Source organism: Myotis nattereri (assembly GCF_964212035.1).
Source record: "Myotis nattereri genome assembly, chromosome: 9".
Lineage (NCBI taxonomy): Eukaryota > Metazoa > Chordata > Mammalia > Chiroptera > Vespertilionidae > Myotis > Myotis nattereri.
This window is the reverse complement of record NC_138084.1, coordinates 18,768,200-18,791,030: the sequence shown is the minus strand read 5'-3', so window position 1 is coordinate 18,791,030 and position 22,831 is coordinate 18,768,200. Positions and strand designations below refer to the sequence as shown.

Sequence of the window (22,831 nt, the reverse complement as noted above, 5' to 3'; positions counted from 1 at the left end):
TATTACAGTCCTCCTGCTCCAAATGATAACAGGAAGACCTTGTGAGATGTAGAGATACAAAACTGTACATAAGGGCTCCAGACGCTTGTGGTCTGGAGCCTGTTCCTTAGTGTAGACAGTGGTTTAGCTGCATTAGTTAGACTGACTCTGGCTCTCACTGTTATTTTGAATAAGTTGTTATAAAAATATAGACTCCAGAAGCTCACATGTTTGGCTCAGTCTGAGAATTTCACATGTTAAAAAAGGAAGATAAAAATGTTCTGATGAGCTAATCATCACACAATTGTTGCAAACAGAATGCTAGATGACATCTTTAAGGGTAATTCACTTTAGCCTCTTGAATCATCTCTCCAACCACCCAAGTGTCTTCCTAATGAACTTCAGGAATTAAACTCTGACTTTCTTTTTCTTCTTTTATGAAAGGCCCTTATTCTGTATTTTTGAGTATGGTTGAACCCTATGCTCTTTGGTTCAAGTTTTTGGCATCTTCAGTTAAGTTCAAGACCGGTTGTGCCATTGATGCTAGGCTGAAAGTTTCATGAAGGCAGAGGTCATGTCTGTCTTGCTCATTTTTGTGTCCCCACTTAGCCTAGAACTTGTCACTGAGCATTCATCCCCAAAAACATTCATTGAAGAAATAAATTTCTGAAAATTGAGTACAGAATGTCTAGTAAGATTGAAAATTGAGTTGGGATAATCAAGCAAGATTTATGAAATATAATCATAGGCACTAGAGTTGAAAATCAGAGATTCAGTAAATTTTAGTGGAAAGAAAAGAAAAATCCAAAAACCCTAAATGCCCATTTTGGCCTGTGACTCTTTAGGTGAAGGATTTGGAAAGCCATTTGATGGCCCTGAGTATCAATGTCTTCGCCTATAAAAGGAGCTAACACCCTAAGAGACTCAGAGAAGTGCTGTGAGGGTCAGATAAGATGGTGTATAATAAGAGCACGTTGCATATTTTGGGACACTCTACATTTCTCTGGTGAAGAAATTGAAGAAAGGAAACGGTGATTCCAATGTGAGATAAAGGAGAGCATTATTTATGAAAACTAGCCAAGTAGGGGGCCCTTCCTCAATCACCTAACTCTAATTATTGGGAGAGCTTGAGGTTTTATCTGGTATATTCACCAGTTGATATCAAGTTAAAGAGCCTGCACCTTTGAAGACTTTCCCATGTTTTTCTGGGCTGAGCCACAGTGTCTCTAATATTGATAATGAAATTAGTAGGGGACAATGGTGACAGGGGGCAAGCTACCTTGTATTCTGACCTTATTGACTGAAGAAGCCCTGTATCTTAACCTGAAGGAACCTCTAATAAGCTAACTTTGAAGACTCCAGGAACATGCTAACTCTTGGTTCTGAGCTCAGGTAAATGAGTAAGATCTCAAGTTTTGGAGTTTAACATACCTAGATTCAAATATAGGCTAAGTTTCTCACTACTAATGTAATCCTATGGGTCTCTGAAGCTCAATTTTCTCATATGTAAGATGGGCATGTTCATTGCCCAGCCGGTGTGTCTCAGTGGTTGAGTGTTGACTCATGAACCAGGAGGTCATAGTTCGATTCCTGGTCAGGGCACAGATGTGGGTTCAATCTTCAGTAGAGGGTGTGCAAGAGACAGCCAATTGATTCTCTCTCATCATTGATGTTTCTATCTCACTCTCCCTTCATCTTTCTGAAATCAATAAAAATATTAAAAAATGGGCATGTACAATTAACTTTTGGTTATTAAACACATACTATGTGCCATGGTCTGTAGTAAGTTCTTCACTTATATATCAAGTTTAATTGAAAGTATCAACCTCATATAATGGTAGTGAGGATTAGATAAAATCATGCATGTAAAATACTTATCCTAGGCACATAATAACTATTCAATGAATGTTTGCTGTAATTATCATATTATTGACTATTATGGAATTTTAAATTTCAGGTTTGGTGCCTTGGAGGTTGTGGTTAAGTTTGAAATTGACATTTTTTATAACAATAATCTCATGTGTTTCTGATACTTAACTCATACCTCTGAGAATTTATTGGAGCTCAGTCCTCTCTGAGTCTCTGGTTCTGATTTGATAAGCAGAGCATGCTTCTTTCTGAAGAGTGTGAGCGGTATCCTGGCCAGGAGAAAAATACAATTCCAACAATTCTGCAATGCCATGACAGGTCCAAATTGCCACCCAGAAACTCATCTACCCAAAAGGAAGAGAGACTAGAATATTGATGTGGGTAAGATTCTAGTGTTCTGAGCAGCCTTTATTATAGACTAGAGGCCCGGTGCATGAAATTCATGCATTCAGGGGTCCCTCAGCCTGGCCTGTGCCCTCTGGCAGTCCAGTAGCCCTCAGAGGATGTCTGACTGAAGGCTTAGGCCCGCTCCCCTTGGACATCCTTTATGCTGCCACAGAGGCAGGAGAGGCTTCCGCCACCCCCACTATGCTCACCAGCTGTGAGCCCGGCTTCTGACTGAGCAACGCTCCCAATGTGGGAGCTCACTGACCACCAGGGAGCAGCTCCTGTGTTGAGCGTGTGCCCCCTAGTGGTCAGTGCACATCACAGCAACCGGTCATTCTACCATTCCATTGATTTGCATATTAGTCTTTTATTATATAGGATGGTGTTATGGGTGGAATTGTGACTCCTCTCAAAATTCACATTTTGAAGTCATAACCCCCAGTAACTCAGAATGTGATTTTATTGGAGAGAAGGTCTTCATAGAAATATTTTAATCAAATTAAAGTGAGGTCATTAGGGTGGGCCCTTAGTCAATATTATTGGTGTCCATGTAACATGGAAATCTTGAGACAGTCATGTAGAAAGAAAGAGCACCATGTGAACATGCAGGGGGCCATCACAAGTCAAGGGGAGAGGCCTGGAATAGCTCCTTCTTTCACACCCCTCAGAGAAACCAATCCTGTCAACACCTTGATTTTGGATTTCTAGCCTTCAGAACTATGAGACAGTGCATTTCTGTTGTGTAAAGCACCCAGTTTGTGGTATCCTGTTACAGCAGCCCAAGCAGCCTAAGACAGACAATAACATTTTAGCTATTGAAAGCCCTCTGTGGTATCCTGCTAGGGTCAGGGAGAGGTGATGGGAAGGAATGACCAACGGCTTTTGGAACTGAGGTAGTCCACATCTGGTATTCACTTCCACTCTTTGGGTAAATATGAGCTGGGATTCCAGAAAGTGTTTACAATATTCACTTCCCTTAGGTAAGGGAGAAAGGTGACTCATATTAAAGTTAGTAAATAATGACAGTAATAAGTGTTTCCTAAGGCTAAAAATTCACTAAAATAGGTAGATTGTGTGAAATAGCCAGTCTGAATCATCAGATACTTTTTAAAGAAGTAAAGATGTTGAACATCCACCATAACTAAACCATGGTAAGTAACATGCTTCCTTCCTATTAGGAATCATTAAGGCACTTTTATTAATAATTGAATATAATATTGATTTTTTAATATACAAGTGTGGTGTTCTATTTAGAGCTGAAGATGTCCTTAAAAGATGCTTTCTAGAAAGTACTTCAATAGTCTACTCTCTCTAGTTACTTTTATAAAAGCATTTAGCCAACTTTAAAAAAAACACACAGGTATTTTTCAAACTGAACTACAGGAAAAATGGGTTTCAAATTGTTCAAAATGTATTTATTATATTATATTAGATATATGCATATATCAATGGAAAGATTCACCATGAGTTTTATAACTTAACTGCCTTGTTAAATGTACAAGTGGATTTTAAAATAAGCCCAACATCAGAAATATTAAGACATGATAGAAATGTGCATTTTAGAATTAAGACAATAGAGCAATAAGTACATAGATTAAAAAGTGTCCTGTGGTCCAACACATTTGGGAAATGCTCTGCACTCCTTCTATCTTAGAGAGTCACAAGGCACACCAATAAGTAATATACTTCTAGAAAGCCCATTGTAAACAAATCTGACATTTATGAGTTTTATTTCTTGCCTCTCAGGAATCATGTTCTTTACTGTATGATATATAGTGTTTTGCAACTAGTGTTTCATCTATTTTGTTCATTTTTTTTCTTGTTTCAGGCAGGAGAGTAAATTCATTCCTGGTTCACCCATCTAGGTAATAAATGACGGTTCTGAAAGATATTTTTAATTGTATAAGTATTGCAAGTGTTTTTAAGGTGTCCAAATTATATTGTATCCAAGCCACTTTGGAGATTTATTTTATACTACCTGCAATGGAAAATAATAGGCTTTGAAGTTGGCTATACTTGGCTATACATTTGAACCTTGGAACCACTATTTAACATGTATGTGATCTTGGGCAAGAAAAGTAACTTCCCTCAACCTCAGTTGAACCTTTGATAAAATGAGATTGGAAAATATTTATCTTAACCACAGAAAATTCTATACAACGTTTTGTTTTTATAGCAAAAATTTTGGATATAGGTTGGGTAATGTTAAAATAAGTTAGAGTTAATCTATAGTTGTATTTCCATGAAAAAACCTAAAATAATGAGATGATTTATAGTATTAGGGAAAATGTTAATAACATGCTGAAATCCTGAAAAAGCATTTTGCAGAAAAAAACATGTTGGATGTAAACTGATTTTTAATTTAAAAAATTGTGTGTGTGTTTATGTGAAGGAAACACCATTGGGAAGGATATATAACAAACTTAAGAACAGTGAGTAGGACTAAGGGACATAAAGAATCTCCTTTTACAATTTTAAAAACAGCTGTATTGAAATAATAATGGATACATAAAAGTGAATAATTAAAGCATGTAAGGTGGCCCTAGGTGGTTTGGCTCAGTGGATAGAGCGTTGGCCTGCAGACCTAAGGGTCCCGGGTTTGATTCTGGTGAAGGGTGTGTACCTTGGTTGCAGCTCCTCCCCGGCCTAGGCCCTGGTTGGGGCTTGCGCAGGAGGCAACCAATCAATGTGTTTCTCTCACATCAGTATTTCTCTCTGTCTTCTAAAAATCAATGGAAAAAATATCCTCCACTAAGGATTTTTAAAAAAAGAAGCAAGTAAGATTTCTGAGAGGTAACAGATGCACTTGGCACAATTCACACTGTCAATGCTCAATAGCCAATGAGCACCAGGAGCACATAGGTGGACAAATGAAGTTAGATAGCAAGGAGAGCACACCCCAGAGGAACCAGAGTGCTGGACAAGAGGTTCTTGAGAAGGCTTATGCAGGGTGAGTCTAAGAAGGATTTAGGAAGTGAAGGGGAATTCTGTTTTGAGCATTATCAGGAATTCAGTAATTGGATATTTTGGCAATCTGTACCTGAGAGGGGAGAAAAATATAAGTGGATAAAGAAGGAGTGACTAGTTGACCTCTTCCCACCCATCCACCCACCCTCCGCTTCCTCCTTCCTGAGGTTTGACAGTTTGTTCGATGCTTCGACGTCTCTGGATCTATTTTTGTCCATCAGTTTATGTTGCTCATTATACTCCACGTATGAGTGAGATCATGTGATACTTATCTTTCTCTGACTGCTTATTTTGCTTAGCATATGCATATACGCATAACCATGGGCACAGACAATAGGTCGGTGAAGGCCTGGGGTGGGGGTGGGCTGGGAGAGGTCAATGGAGGAAAAGGGGGACATGTGTAATACTTTCAACAATAAAGATTAAGAAAATAAAAAATAAATAAAAAAGAAAATTAATGAAATTGAAAAGAAAAAAAAAGGAGCAACTGCTAATTTTAGCGAAGGCTTTTGTTTGTTAAGAGTCTTTGTCCTTCTTTTGTTCCAGACATACTCACAGAGTGGCCTTGTCTTGGTCTTGCTCCGTCCCCGTCATGGAGTGGCCTTGCCTAATTATTGCTTATATTCTGTAGAGGTTTTTCATGTCCAGCTGAGAACATTGTGGTTGATGTGTTAGCCCTCATGGCCAGGGCCATTTCCTTGTCTTCTGTTTCTTCTTCTCCTTTTTTTTTTTTTCTCCCAGAGGCCGAAAATATTTCATGTGAAGCTCACTTCCCAAATATCAAATATTACTGCTATAATATTTTAAAACCAACAATGACAAGAACAACATTCAATGAATTTTCCCCAGGAGCCCTGTCTGATTCCTCGCCCCTTCCACTCTATCCAGGGTAAGAATGATCTGAAGCAGTTCCAAAGAAAGCAGTGTGGAGTCAGCCTCCTTCAACGATCCTGCTATCAAAACAAAGAGTCTGGAAATTAAGGCCTTCATTAAACGTCTGATACAGCTCATGAATGCAGGGATTCAAGGGCAGCAGCCACACTCACTGTACGTCTCAATTTTCTGTACTGTCTGGGTCAACAGTCAGTGGTGTACACAGCTCTGAGAGCCACCTCTCGCCCAGCCTTCCCAGTACTGGTTCCGCCACTGTTTTCCGACTCCTTTCCACAGCTGTTCTTCGAGTCTGTTCAAACATTGCTTCCAAACCAAATGTATGAGCCTTTTCCCTGAACCCCGTGAAGCCCATGGTGACGGCCAGCTGCGGGTCCGGTCCGACGCCTCAGAGCCTGTCTGTTCGCTGGGCCCCGGGCGCCCCATCACCGCCACGCTGCAGAGCCAGCGGCAGCAGCAGCCCACACAGCAGCAGGAGCGGCACTGAGAACCCGGCTTTTGTTTTTTAATTCTTTATTGTTTAAAGTATTACATATGTCTTCTTTTTTCCCCATTGACCTCTTCCTGGCCACCGCTCCCCCCCCCCCCCCACATGCCTTCACCCCCCTACTGTCTGTGTCTATCGGTTATGCTCAAATGCATGCATACAAGTCCTTTGGTTGATCTCTTACCACCCACCCCCCTTCCCTCTGAAGTTTGATGGTCTATTTATTCAATGCTTCTCTGACTTTGGATTTATTTTTGTTCATCAGTTTGTGTTGTTTATTATATTCTACAAATGAGTGAGGTCATTATGCTTATTTCGCTTAGCATAATGCTCTCTAGGTCCATCCATGCTGTTGTGAACGGTAAGAGTTCTTTCTTTTTACAGCAGCATAGCATTCCATTGTGTAGATGTACCACCATTTTTTAATCCACTCATCTGCTGATGGGCACTTAGGCTGTTTCCAAATCTTAGTGATGGTGAATTGTGCTGCTATGGACATAGGAGTGCATATGTCCTTTCTGTTTGGTGTTTCTTGTTTCTTGGGATATATTCCTAGAAGTGGGATTACTGGGTCAAATGGGAGTTCCATTTTTAACTTTTTGAGGAAACTCCATACTGTTTTTCACAGTGGCTGCACCAGTCTGCATTCCCACCAGCAGTGCACGAGGGTTCTTTTTTCTCCACATCCTTGCCAGCACTTGTCATTTGTCGATTTGGCCAGAGCCATTTTCTAAAAACTTCTCCATACCATCAGTAATTCCCGCTCTTCATTTACATGTTTATTTTATTGGAAATAAGACCACTCTATCCAACCTTGGCCACTCTACCCAATATGCTGGCACATTGGCTGTACTCCTATGGACTTCACTGTGGTCCTCATATGCTGGAATGATGCTCAGCTGAATAGGAAAAATGCAGTTTGCTTTACATACAGGAGCTTTGACTTTAGATTTCCTTCCCAGGCTAGTGGAGACTGATTGCTCACCCGATGATTTCTCCACAAAGAGAGTATAGGGCTGTGGCCTGTGGGATTGGTACGTGTTCCCTTGAGCATCTGTGGCCTTATGCACTGAGACAGGAACAAAGAAAGCAATCTTTATTAGGTAATTTCCTGCTAAAGGAGAGAGGGGCTTCCCAGAGGAGGAAGGTTTCATGTTGCAAACTTTAGGAGAATTCTTACTGACTCCGTGTGCGTGTGTGTGTGTGTGTGTGTGTGCGCGTATGTGTGTGTGTGCGCGCACGCTCTTGCTTGGGTGGTGAGGGCATTCTTACAGTGTCTGTCACACACATGTTGAAATAATCCTTGTGAATTCTTATCACTATTAACATTTATTGAAGATTAATTAGTGTCAGGTACTATGATTTCTTTTCATTATTTTATCTATTACTAAAACACAAAATTTAAAATCTCACAAGCTCTGTATTATTATGAGAAATGAGGTTTGAAAGCTTACCACCCCCCCCTCTTCTGCCTTCCCTCTGAAGTTTGATGTAACACTTCAATTTTCTATTAACAGCCACTTACAAAGGGACACTGCTGGTGAGTGGCAGGGTTGGGACGTAAATCACATTCTAAAAGCTTCTAAATCCCGTGCTCTTAATGGCACATGCAATTAAAGCAACATTCTGCGTATTCAGATACTTATAGCTATTAGGCTCCATCTAATATCACAGAATCAATATATCCAGGGCTGAGATATAGCTATTGGCACTTAAAAAAAACTTTCCATGGTCATTCAAATGCTGCTATTTAACAATTGGTATTTAGAGACCAGTCATGTAGGCTACATATTCACACAACTTGGAGTTGGGAAATTGCCTATATTGTTGTTGTTTTTTTTGTCATCATGTATTCATCCATTCAATATTAATAGAATACCTACTGTGTCTAAGACTCTACACCAGATGTTAAAAGGTCATAGAAAACAATTTAGTTCAAGAGCTTTATAGATAATAGTGAAGGTCTTTTATGTAAATAAATAATTTAGATAGGAAGTGATAAAAAGAATGTTTATTAATGCAAATGAAGTGCTGTGGGTCTTTAGTGGAAGAAGAAATTATTTCCAGGGGTAGGACATTAGTGGGAAACAAATGTTGAGATGGAAAAACTTCAGGGAGAGAGTGATGTTTGAAGTTCTGGTAAGATTTGGGAATATGAAGGGTATTTTTCACATGGTGTATGTACCGATTAGTTGTCTATGGCTTTCTAACTTTGAAGAAGTAAGCTGCCATGCACAAGGGGTGATGAAGAGGGCCATGTGGCAAAGAATTGTGGATTGCCTCTAAGTGATGGGAGCAGCCCCTGCTGAGAGCCAGCAGGGGGGCAGGACTCTCAGTCCTACCACTGCAAGGAGATGAATTCTGCCAATAACATGAGGGAGGCTGGAAGCAGGTCCATCCCGGTTGGGCCTTCAGATGAGTTCCCATCCCAATTGACACCTTGATTGTAGCATCTCAGAGGATGCAGATTCCTACCCCATAAAACTGTAAGATAATGAGTGTGTGTGTGTGTGTGTGCGTGTGTGTGTGTGTATGTTTTAAAGCCCCTACATTTTTGGAAACTTGTGATGCAGCAATAGATACAGACTGTAGACTGGTAACAATACATATTTATTTCCTTATTGAGGACTATTTACTTTTTTTTGGTCTTGCCTTACTAAATAATACCATAACAAACATCTTAAATATATGTACTTATGGACTAGAATTCTATTGTACAGATCAATTTGCAAGGTTGGAATTCTGAGTTAAAGATTATTTTTAAGTGGAGGCGGGAGAGGCTTCTGCCACTGCCACTGTGCTCCCCAGCCATGAGCCTGGCTTATTGCGAGAAGGATGTCTGACTGCCGGTTTAGGGATCAGGCCTGAGCCAGCAGTCAGACATCTCTCTGGGGCCCCAGACTGCTAGAGGGTGCAGGCCGAGCTGAGGGACCCCTCTTCCCCCAGTACATGAATTTTCATGCACCAGGCCTCTAGTTAGATATAATTGTATTACTAATTCACAAAATTAGCTTTTGTTATGCACCCCTATACTTTGTGCATATGTTTCACTTAATAAATGAAAAGAATAATAAAAAGATTATTTTTTAAAAAGATATTGCCAGATTCCTTCTAATGTGAAGTAACACTTCAATTTTCTATTAACAGTATGTGAGAGCATAATTTTCCTTACATCACAGCATTTAATAGGCGTTATCATTCTTTGGCAGTTTTTGCCAGACATGTTTATAGAAAGCGATTATCTCATCATGACTTTAATTTGCAGCTCAGTCTTAGTAAAAATGAGCAACTTTTCCATGTTGCTTGACTTTTTTGTTTTGATTTCTTAAAAATTAGCACTACTGGTCTTGTTGTTTCCAAGCACAGAGAATTAGAAATTGAGGATCAAACTAGAGGCACTTCTTTCCAATCCCTTTCAGAGCTTCCTTCACATCTTGGTTTCTCAGGCTGTAGATGAGCGGGTTTAACATGGGGATCACAATGCCGTAAAACACAGAAGCCATTTTTTCTTGTTCTCGAGACTCCTGGGACCCATGGTGCAGATACATGTAAGAGAGGGTCCCATAGAAAATGGTGACTGCTGTCAGGTGGGAGGCACACGTGGAGAAAGCTTTTCTTCTCCCTGCAGCAGAAGATATCTTCAGGATGGCAGCCAGGATATATATGTATGAAAAGATGACGACCGACACGGTGAACATCAAGTTAAACCCCACAAAGATGGTCAGGAACATGATGTTTAAATCAACATTGGAGCATGAGAGAGCAAGAATTGGGGGTTCATCACAGAAAAAGTGGTTAATTTTCTTGGATTTGCAAAAGTTCAGTGAGAAAGTAAGACTTGTATTTATGGAGGCATTTAGGAAACCCATGAGGTATGAGCCAACTAACAGTTGAATGCAGACTCTCTGGGTCATGACTACTGGATAGTGGAGTGGGTTACAGATGGCCACATAACGGTCCACTGCCATTGCAGCAAGGATATAGCAGTCACTTGTTGCAAAAGTACCATAGACTAGTAATTGCACCATACATCCTATGAATGAGATGGATTGTTCTGTTTCTAAAAAGTTTTGCAACATCTTGGGAGTGATAGCAGAAGTGTAGCAGAGATCAACAAAGGCCAAGTGTTGGAGGAAAAAGTACATGGGGGTGTGAAGGCAGGAATTAATCTTGATGAGTAGGATCATCCCAGTATTACCCACGAGGGTGGTCACATAAATCACAAGAAATACTATGAAGAGGATATGCCAAGACGTGTGCTGCCCAGCAAATCCCAGAAGAATGAATTCAGTCACCTGAGTGCCATTGTTTTGTTCCATGACTAACAAAGACTAGGTATCACCTGAAAAGATACATAGAAAGAAACGCAGAGAAAGCTAAGATCATTGTGATCCTTGAACTAATTCTATAATTGCAAATGGTATAATAATTTGGCCTCATAGTGGGGTCAGAGAATATTTTCTATGACATAATTGACTTACATTTTAAAGGCTGAACTTTGACACCCGACTGAGATAATTTCATCTGCAGTTGGGAGAAATTGCCATGGACCAGTAGCTGTATACCCAGGGTGAAAATTGATTTGCATCTCATAAATATGGAAATTCTAGAACATACAAAACATACTTTTATTTAATTATATTTTCTCTTATGCCCTCACTATTTTTTCAATGTGCCTAAATACTAATCATTCCACCTGAGATCTTGATACACCTGTCAAGTTCCAACTTATTTCTGTAGTCTGATTTTATCTTCTTCTTAGTGACTCTTTTCTGCAATCAAGGGTTCATGGACACATGGAGTCCTTTATGGATGTGTTTATCAAAGTTTTTATGGTAAAGGTCATTTTATTTTTAACACTTTCTCTCTTTTTTGGACCAATATTTTGTAAAAAGCTACAAAAAGGTCTCAGTATTATTAAAAATCCTATAATAGTTTTAAATGTGCAAACTCATTTTCTATACTTATTTCATCATAGAGTGGAAACAGAGTCCTCGGACTGGTGCTGGTTCATGGACCACACATTGAGTAACATGCTGTATGATGTCCATCCATTATAATTTACCTATGTGCTTTCCTAGTGATGGATAACAGATTGCCTACAACTTGTCTGCACTGCAAATACCTCAGTGTGAAAATTTTTCTATAGTATAATCCTAGAAACAAAATTTTTGGGTCTGAGGGTATGCACACATTTAACTTAACGAAGTTTTCTTAGACCATTTTTCATAATGTATGCACCAGTATGAACTCCTACTAATCATACATGGGGGTGAGGAGGTTCCTATCTCCTAAATTCCTGTGAAGATTTTCTTAAAATAATATCTCATTTTTATAAGTTTTTCTCCCTTAATTACAAGTGGACTTGACCATTATCTAGTATTCTTAGAATATTGGGATTCTATTTTTTGTCAATTGCCTGTTCACATTTTTGGTCAATGTTTCTGTAAGTTGCCTCTTATTTTGTTATTATATATTTTAAATTCTCACCTGATGATATTTTTCCATTGATTTTTAGAGAGTGGAAGAGCAAGAGGGAAAGACAGAGAAATATAGATGTGAAAGAAACACATTGATTGGTTGCCTCCTGCAGGAGCCCTAACCAGGGCTGGGGCCAGGGAGGTGCCTAGCAACCGAGGTATGTGCCCTTGACCGAAATTGAACCTGGGACCCTTTGGTCCACAGGCTGATGCTCTATCCACTGAGCCAAACTGGCCAGGGCTACGTTTCTTTTTAGATGTTCTTTGTCCCAGATTTTAATCTTTATTCCAGATTTGAACTTCTTGTTACCTGTTAATGTGAGAAAGAGTTTCTTACAGTCTATCATCTGTTAATTTTGTCTATAATATGCTTTATAGAGCTAACATCCTTAAATTTGAACTAATAATTCATCATTTTTGCTTTATTATAGATTTTTTTTGAAAAAAAAAATGGAATAAAGTTCATTCCATTCCCTTGTCTATTACCCCAGGAGACTAAAAAGCAATAATAAAAATTTTTCCTTTCTATACTGGATTGCAGACACATTGTAATTCTTGCACTGTGAACACTTCATATCATGCACATAATTTGAAAAATATTACTATGTTTCTCAATATTTACTTTTTTTTTTTTTAAAAAAAGAAAGCAGGCTAACAGCACAGAGAGAGTAGTCAGTGTGTGTGTGAGTGTGTGTGTGTGTGTGTGTGTGTGTGTGTCTATGTTTGTGACTCTGTGTGTGCAAAATATTTAAATATTTTAAAAACCATTAAGTGGTTTGACTTGTTATTTTAAAGCTTACTCACACAATACTTGGCTCAACTGTGCTATAGGAAAATGTTACCAAACATTTATGGAACAACTAATTCTAATATACAATCTTTTCCCATAACTGTCAAAAGAGAACACTCCCAATTCATTTTGTGAGGCTAATGCAATCTTGGCAGCAAAGTAAGTAAAACTTGAGAAAAGAAAATGGAAACCAATGTCACTTGTGAATATAGATGCAAATATCTTAAAAATACATGTCCACAGTCAAATGCATCCCTGTATGAAAGAAACGATTGCTGGGGCCTCAAAGGAGTTTCCAGTGAACAGCTATTCACCTCTTTCTCAGGATTTGAACAAGTTGAGGAATAGAGATAGTGTCTATATGGAGACCATACTATCACGTTCAGCCGCTTGGGGAAAGATTTACTTAGTCAAGTTTCTTGCTGTCAGTGAACAATATAACTACACAGGCTTATTCACCTAGTTTTGGTGGCAGTGCCTGGGGGAGACCTCTTGCACATCTTGGGGAAGTGCCTCTGGAATGCAGAGTAACATTGGCTTCAGCAGGCTGGATAATCCCAAGAGGGAAAGGGCAGAGCAGAGCATGCCAGGTTGTTCTCAGGTTTGCCAGTCTGCCATGTTACTCCACCTTGCTGGGAACTGAGGGAATAAAATGGGTAGAGGGTGCCTCAAATGGCACAAATTTAGGTCCCTTTGCAAGAAAGAATAATCAGAAGCAGGAGAAAAGGTATTTCCCATCTGTAATCAAGACCAAATTGTATACACGTTATGTTTCTTTCCAATGTTAATTTATAAATTCAAGGTCATTTCAATCAAATGCTTGAAAGAATTTTATGTGCACCTTCACAAACCTACAAAGTGTATATGGAGGAGAAAAGAGCTAAAATAGTTGAGAGAATTTTAAAGGAAAACAAGGTGAGAACTTGTCGGAAATTACCATAAAGAAGTAATGCTGGTACTATGTGGTATTAGTGTGAGGGAAGACACATTGATCAATGCAACCGAGAAAAAGAAATTATAAAAAGACCCACAAGTCTATAGAAGCTTAATGTCTGAACACAGTAAATGCACATCAGTGAATTATGGTCCATTAAGCTGTGGTGCTATAAATGCCTAAGCATATGAAATTATAATATTGTATTCCTACTTTACATTTTACGAAAACCAATTCTAAATGGATTAAATATTTAAATCATAAGACTTTGAGAGTAAAACAGAAGACTATATATGACTTAGATATGCAAAAATGTTTAAACAAAACATGAATACACAAAACATAAAACACTGAAAATTCAACTATACCTAGATTTAAAAAATACTGGATGTTGACTGGAAATTTACTCTGGTAAATTTATTTGCAACCCATATAAATGTCAAAGAATCAGTATCCAGTATAAAGAAATAATTTCTATAAGTTATCCGAAGAGAAAAATTCATAAAAGAAAGGATCAGGATAATCATAGAAGAGAAAACCTAAATAGTCAATAGAAATGTGGAAATGTACACAACTCACTAGCAATCAGGTAGTTGTATATTAATACTGTATTGAAATATAATTTTTTACTCAGTATAAAATGTAAAGTTTTGGTGAGATTGTAGGGTCACATATTAGCAGTCATGTTGGAATCAAATTTGGAATAATTAGTAAAATTAAATATATGCCTCCAGAATTTCCATTATAGGTCCATATACTAGAAAAAAATTTCAGCATGTAAACAATGACACATACATATAAGTATATGTATGACTATAGATATACGCACACAAGAATGTCCTTAGCAGCATTATTCATCATAGAAAAATATCAACAAATCACTGAAAAGTCAGTCAATTGGTGTTGTAAGATATGTAAATAAATATCACAAATGGAATGCTAAGTAATAAAAATCAAGTTGCAGAAGTGAGATGAGTGGTGGTTACCTTATTTTAAGTGTGTTTTTATACACCTGAAATGTTGTGTAATAACAGAAATTTCTCACCAAGAAAAAAACCACATCATCAGTACGTCAGCTGAGGGCTCCTTTATTATGATGTCAGAAATGCCAGGCAGAGCAGTAGCTCCATGGACAAGATGGTCAGTTTTAGGATGTGCCTTCAGTGATGGGAAATACAGCAAATTAAACCTGTGGTTGATGTGCACAATCTGGTTCTTTCAAATATCTTGAGAAATGAACAAGCAATACCTCGTGATAAGTTTGTGGTGATGAAACAAGACACATTCTGTTTAATGCAACGTTTGGTGAGGGCTAAGGGCCAACACATTTGTGCAGTTTCCTCTTCAGGACAATTTGCAAATTAAAATAGATTACATTAAAACTTTTCAAGGAGGCTTCCATCCAGCAGGTAAAAGCACTTGTCAGAGGAAGCTAGAATTGGTCATGGGTTCACTTAAACTAGGACCTGGATAGGGTAATGACATTTACCATATCCATTTCATAATTTTGAATTGAAATAAAATGTGTGACATATTGGGATTCCTTTTTCAAGAGCTATGGAAAACCAGTACAAGGGACTCCACACACACACACACACACACACACACACACACACACAAGCATGAGTGCCAAGTGCCCAAGTATGTTGAACATGCTTAATTTAGCTTGAACCCGGTGCTTCTGAAGCTTTATTTATATTAAGCATTGTGCATTGGGAAGGACACAGGCTGATCTGAATTTGAATTCCGTTCCCATCACTTCATAGAAACAAAGAATGTACTTCCTTTTGGCCTCAGTTCCATCCTCTATAAAATGGGATCACAGAATCACTTAGAAGGTAATGACTGTCATTGTAACACTATTTGCAATAGCAGGACTTTGTAAATAGAGTTAAATAAATCAGAGTAGGTTCTTATTACGGATCAATACATACTCCAAAAAGAATGAGATATATACTTGTATGGAAAGGAGCCCATGTCATATTGTCAAATGGGCAAAGTAAGTTGCAGAATGATGCATAAAATGTGGACCCTTTAAAAAATAAAATTTTCACTGCCATACTCTTTTTTTCTCATTTTCTTTATTTATCTATGAAAAAGGCCAGGAAGGACTCACACTAAACTTTTTTTTTAAAATATATTTTAAAAAACTTTTTTTTAAAAAATATATTTTATTGATTTTTTACAGAGAGGAAGGGAGAGGGATAGAGAGTAAGAAACATCGATGAGAGAGAAACATCGATCAGCTGCCTCCTGCACACCCCCTACTGGGGATGTGCCCGCAACCAAGGTACATGCCCTTGACTGGAATCGAACCCGGGACCCTTGAGTCCACAGGCTGACCCTCTATCCATTGAGCCAAACCGGCTAGGGCTCACACTAAACTTTTAATGGTTATCCTTGGGCATGGGAATTTGGAGAGAATACCTTAAACTTATGAACTTCTTTGCCTTTTCTTTTAAAGTAGCTTAATTGTTTTAAAAAGGAAGAGGAAGGAGCAAAGTCTGCTTTGTAATGATATGACAAAGTGAGGTGATTTATGTAAACTCTCTGGCACAGGGCCAGTCATTGCATGGGCACTCAAAATTGGTCATGATAACTCATGCAAATAATACACTAAAGACACATAATATCCATCCACCCATCCACCCATCCATCCATCCATCCATCCATCCATCCATCCATCCATCCATCCATCCAATCTTTCAATCATGTGTTCATTCATATCTTTCCCAGGCAACACCCAGCCAATTTAGTTCCCTCACTCCATTTCCATTACGTCACCAGGGATAAAGTGATAATTCCTGGTCTTGTGGTGGAACTTGTTAGAACTTGGCCTCTGACCCAGTTGCTCCCCCATTTCCTGCACACCCTGGGATGATACATGGCTGAAGTTAACTTACATCAGAGTTGCCTCCAGATTCTCTTTCTGCAACTGGTGCAGGCTGACAACCCACCAAGGTCTTTCTGTGTGTTTCCTTCTAATTGGGGGAGTTTATAGCTGGGGCCTAAGGGATCAAGACTTGCTCCCTTGAGAATCTGAAGTTCCTGGGGCTGAGATGGGATTAGAATAAACAATGTTCAGTAGTTATTTTCTGCTGAAGAACATTTAAACTTCCTAGAGAGGATACATTTAATTTATGTTACTGTCATTAGGGACTGTGTGTGTGTTGCTTTCTTAAAGAGTAATTCCTTTTAAAATTTCCCTGGTTTTGGATCAGGTTGAGCATCTTTTTTTTTTTTTTTAATATATTTTATTGATTTTTCACAGAGAGGAAGGGAGAGAGATAGAGAGAGTTAGAAACATCGATGAGAGAGAAACATCGATCAGCTGCCTCTTGCACATCCCCCACCGGGGATGTGCCCGCAACCCAGGTACATGCCCTTAACCGGATCCTTCCTTCCTTCCTTCCTTCCTTCCTTCCTTCCTTCCTTCCTTCCTTCCTTCCTTCCTTCCTTCCGTTATGGTGACAGTGCTTAAAATTAACCCTTTGAGCAAATTTCAAACATATGATATAGAGTTTCAACTATAGTCACCATTAGTCTCCAATTTCTCCCTCTAGGGCAGGGGTGGGCAAACTTTTTGACTCGAGGGCCACAATGGGTTCTTAAACTGGACCGGAGGGCCGGAACAAAAGCATGGATGGAGTGTTTGTGTGAACTAATATAAATTCAAAGTAAACATCATTACATAAAAGGGTACGGTCTTTTTTTTTTTTAGTTTTATTCATTTCTTTTTTTTTTAAAATATATATTTTATTGATTTTTTACAGAGAGGAAGGGAGAAGGATAGAGAGTTAGAAACATCGATGAGAGAGAAACATCGATCAGCTGCCTCCTGCACACTCCCTACTGGGGATGTGCCCGCAACCAAGGTACATGCCCTTGACCGGAATCGAACCTGGGACCTTTCAGTCTGCAGGCCGACGCTCTATCCACTGAGCCAAACCGGTTTCGGCTAGTTTTATTCATTTCAAACGGGCCGGATCCGGCCCGCGGGCAGTAGTTTGCCCACAGCTGGGGCCTCAGGATATCCTCTGTCTACCTTATGATGACCCCCCAGCTGTTGTCCCTGGGTCTGATCTTTGAGATAATTGGGCCTTCCTCAGACAGAAGGTATCTTCCTTTAGAAAGAGAGTCTTTGCTGGGGAGATTCTGGTAATCTTACACTGACTTCAAATTATTTATCTTCTCTTAGAATTTAAGTAGGATAGCATATTTGAAAAAACATATCTTCATCTCTTGCCCAATTCTCCTATGCTGTTATTTAACAGTACATTTTTCTCATCAGTGCATTACACTGGCTAGTGTTAATTAAAGTGAAGCTTTCTCTTTCATCTTGCTAGCATGGCATCTCGAGATTCATGTGGGAGTTTCCATCATTTACCTTCAACCTATCAACTAAAGCTTTTTTTTTTTTTAAATCAACAGTCTATCTTCCTGATTTAATGGCCTCTTTGCTTCCCTTCAACTTTTCATTAAATTCCTATAGTTTAAAGTTATTCATTTGGACTAAAATGATCAGGCATGCCTTTCATAAATGAATGACCATTGTTTAGGTTTTTAGATCTATCTATATTCTAGATTTTTTAAAAATATATTTTTATTGATTTCAGTGAGGAAGGGAGAGATAGAAACATCAGTGATGGGAGGGAATCATTGATTGGCTGCCTCCTGCATGCCCCCTACTGGGGATTGAGCCTGAAACCTGGGCATGTGCCTTTGACCAGAATTGAACCCTAGACCCTTCAGTCCATAGGCTGATGCTCTATCCACTGAGCAAAACCAGCTAGGGCCATTCTAGATTTTCTACCTCTAATGGAGACAGATATCAAAAGTGTTTCTAGAAGTTTCCTACTTTATGCAAGAAAGAGATACATTAAGAATAAAGTGGGTAACTAATATAAAAAATAAATCATAACATCATATAAACATGTGTTTTTAAGTACTAGAGAATGTAACTAATAGGGGATTATTAGGTAGAAAGCACAATAGCCTAAGACATACAGTGTTTTCAAATCAGTTTATTTTATATTTTGATTTATGCAATAATTAGAACAGAACATATGTGAAGCCTCTTTGTAGACAAGTTAGAGTGTGAAGCCTCTTTGTAGACAAGTTAGAGAACTTGTTAAAATGAATGGGGAATAATGAACTTCAGTTTTAAAATTAATTATATACAGCATTGGAGTTTTCTGGTCTTTAAGAACATAGCCAAAATATTTGAAACAACTAAGTATTTTGCAAAGTCCATACACACTTCTTAATATTTTAAATAATTTAAATAAAGCCCTTCTTCATGGGTAGTATGAAATATGCTTCTCAAACTATACTTAAGGGAAAATTAGTCCCATGAAATGTTTAGATATTTTCCACATTCTAAGAACTTATCTATTGAAAGAGGTAGCATTGTTTTAAGTTGTGAATGTGTTTCCAATTTCAGAAACATTACATGGTGGTCAAACATCTCTACTGGATGCTTTGATGTGCTGAATTGGGGTCCAATCTAGAGGATCTTTTTCCCCATCACTTTTAGAGCTTCCTTTACTTCCTTATTCCTCAAACTATAGATCAGGGGGTTCAACATGGGAATCATAATGCCATAACATATAGAAGCCACTTTCATATTCTCCTGGAAATTGCTAGAATGAGGCTGTAGGTACATGTATGATAGGGTCCCATAGAAAATGGTGACTGTTGTCAGGTGGGAGGCACATGTGGAGAAGGCTTTCTTCCTCCCGGTGGTAGAAGACATCCTTAGGATGGCAACCATGATAGAGATGTAGGAAAAGATGACAACCAGCACAGTGGACATCAAGTTAAATCCCACAAAGACAGCAAGTAGCCTAATGTTGATGTCAGTGTTGGAGCATGAAAGGGCGAGGATTGGTGGAACATCACAAAAAAAGTGATTGATGGCATTGGACTTGCAGAAAGACAATGAAAATGTAAAACCTGTGTGCACAGAAGCATTTATGGAGCCCATGACATATGAGCCAGCTACCAAATGGATGCAGACTCTTCGGGACATGACAATGGGATAGTGAAGTGGGTTACAGATGGCCACATAACGGTCCACTGCCATAGCCGCCAGGAGGTAACAGTCACTGGTTGCGAATGTTGCGTAAACCAGTAATTGCATAACACAGCCCCTGAATGATATTGATATATTTCCTACTATGAAGTTCTGCAGCATCTTGGGAGTGATAGCAGAGGTATAGCAGATATCAACAAAAGCCAAATGTTGTAGGAAGAAGTACATGGGTGTTCGAAGTCTGGAATCTGTCTTGATGAGCAGAATCATTCCGATATTACCCACCATAGAGGTCACATAGATGACCAGAAATACAGCGAAGAGAGCATACCGAAACTTGTGTTGTGCACCAAATCCTAGAAGAAAGAACTCAGTCACTTCAGTGCTATTTTCTTGTGTCATGGCTAGAAAGGACCAAGAGGAGAATAAAGAAAAGAAGGGAAATGTTTAGGACTTATTGAAAGAAGAAAGCCTCTTGCATTTCATGTCACATTTTTTTTTTTTGTATTGGTTTTTCAGGCAAACATTCACAATAGGATTTATTGCTTAGTAAATAGTTCCTTTATTTTCTCAAGAATGAACCACCCCAATAAAAGTGATATCTGAGCCATGCATTCATTTTCTAAAGATTTCATAGAAGACTGACCTCTAATATGTGTGATTCTAAGAAACATAGATTAAAACATGTTTTTACCAAATTAAACAGATTATCTACATTTAATATTGTAAAGCAATGTTAAAATAGGACTTTGAACACTTTCAACAACCTATAGTTTTTCTCAGTCATTTATCAGTATAATCCTGGTTCAAACTCTTGAAATTTGTCCACGTGGAGATAAAGCAAAATGAACAGAAAAAGAATTGGTTAATCTAGGTGAAGTGTATACCAGAATTACTTGTACTATATTTTTAATTGTTATGAAGGTTTTATATTTAAAAATCTAATGAAAAACATAGATTATAAAGATGTTTTAATACAAGACAATGAAGAGAGTTTACCATCAAGAGTTGTGCACTGAAGATGCTTCTAAAGACTGTTATTCAGAAAAGAGGAATATACTCTGAAGGAAGTCTCAGAAGCAAAAAGAAATGAGTGCAGACATTGGGAAACATATGGAAAAACAGGAACAAATAGAGTACAAAATAATAATAATATTTTCCATGGGGAAGTGATAAACTAAACATATCAGCAAAAACTAATACGTTAGATTGGAGGGTCCATTAGGTTTATCGAGTTCTAAAATTCTTGTCCTTAGATTTTTACTTATATGTATATATTTTCAATAATTACAAAAGATAAAAAGGAATTTTTTAGGTTTAGATGAATAAGTGAAATTTTAAAGTCAACCAATACAGATTAACACAGTAGGGGAGATGAAACAAATAATAGAAAATATCAAGATAAATAGAAATAACCTAAGAAGGCATAAATAAATCCAAATAAATTAGTAAGGAAAATAAATATAAATGGACTAAACTCATCATTAAAATTCAAAGATTGTCAAATTGGATTTTAAAATGATAAATGATAAATTGAGCCATGTGATTACATACTAGACAAAAATTGAAAAGAAATTAAACAACTAATGGTTAAATAAATAATGGTATAGAAAACAATAGAATATTATACATTAGGAAAAATAAATTACAAGAACTACATTTCTTAGCCCAAAACTTAGAAACGTAATGCTGAGGAAAAGAGCTATTGACTGACTGATGACATTACATTTAATACCAGGACTTCAATGGTATTAGTGGCATTTTTTATCCATAGCTATTTGTTGCATGTGTTTGTTTATATTTCGTGTGCCTTTTTATAATTGTTAACTATTTTTGTATGTATTTTACACCCTTAGATTGTTCTTAAGCATAAGTTACAGACATACCATCTCTCAGCAAGTCAAAATGCTGCCAGGTTTATTAACTCGAAGCCTTACCTTCTTGATAAGACATTAAAGAAACAAGAGAAGTACTATTTGAGGCATTAAAAGAGATAAATTAAGTCCAAAGGGAAAAAATAAATTGAGCATCTCGGGTGCTAAAAACAATGTTCAGAGACTTATGTCTAAAACAGTGAATTAGTTATATTCATAGTCCTCAAGCTCAATTGTTACAGTGATTCTCTGTGACAAAGTCAGAGTGAATAGTGTCCAAAAGGAGATACAGACCAAATGCTGTTTGACTTTAGAGGAAAGATCTCACACTGTTAGAAGAACCTTGCCAGAGAAACCTTCCTTGAAATAAGTAACGTTAAAATTGGGTCTAAGAATATGCATGGGATTATATAAATTGGAGATCTATATAGCCAGGGAAGGCAACTCCAAGCAGAGAAAGTACTTTGAACAAGGTAAGGGCAAGACACAATAGGGACTTACATTATATACACTTAGGTGGTGTTTCTCTAATTAGCAGCATTTTCTCTATTAAATCACAACAGACTTTTCCTATGTCTCGTTCAGATATATTCTATTTTCCCCCAGCTTTCAAATTGAGATGTGAGTGACATGTAACATTGTGTAAGTATAAGGTGTGCAATGTGATAATTTGATACATGGACCTATTGCAAAATGTTTACCATGTTAAAGTTTGTTATTACAACCTTCACCTAACACAGTTGTTGTTATGATAAGAACATTTAAACTCTTACAGCAACTTTCAAGTACACAATATAGTGTTGTTAATTATAGTCACCATGCTGTACATTAGATCCCAGAACTTATACATCTTATTATTGGAAGTTTGTATCCTTTGACCAAGATCTTATTTTCCTCACCCTATGACCCCTGGCCACCACCGGTCTGTCTACTCAAAGATATTCTTAAGCAAAGTAAATCCTGAGTCTAGACCTGACTTCTCCCTTTCCCAAAGTGTTAGCTGGTAACTGAGATGAATACTTTCAGTTGCAAAAGCTTTACTGAGCATTGGCAATATCTGAGACATTGTTTTAGGACAGTGGTCGGCAAATGCGGCCCCTCGAGTGTGGCTCTTCCACAAAATACCACGTGCGGGTGCA

General features: G+C 38.0%; 2 protein-coding genes across 2 annotated transcripts; both read right to left on the bottom strand.

Moving 5' to 3' along the window:
• Window positions 1-9,969: 9,969 nt before the first annotated feature.
• On the bottom strand, window positions 9,970-10,912 carry LOC308525268 (olfactory receptor 5AK2-like; the record flags this gene model as incomplete). The annotated part of the gene is made up of 1 exon (XM_081100060.1): window positions 9,970-10,912. The coding sequence occupies exon 1, from the start codon at window positions 10,897-10,899 to the stop codon at window positions 9,970-9,972; it is 930 nt and encodes a 309-aa protein (XP_080956186.1). The 5' UTR covers window positions 10,900-10,912.
• An 8,378-nt stretch (window positions 10,913-19,290) lies between these two features.
• On the bottom strand, window positions 19,291-20,220 carry LOC308525231 (putative olfactory receptor 5AK3; the record flags this gene model as incomplete). Its single annotated transcript, XM_081100020.1, has 1 exon — window positions 19,291-20,220. One exon carries the CDS (start codon window positions 20,218-20,220, stop codon window positions 19,291-19,293), a length of 930 nt encoding a protein of 309 aa, XP_080956146.1.
• Window positions 20,221-22,831: the final 2,611 nt, after the last annotated feature.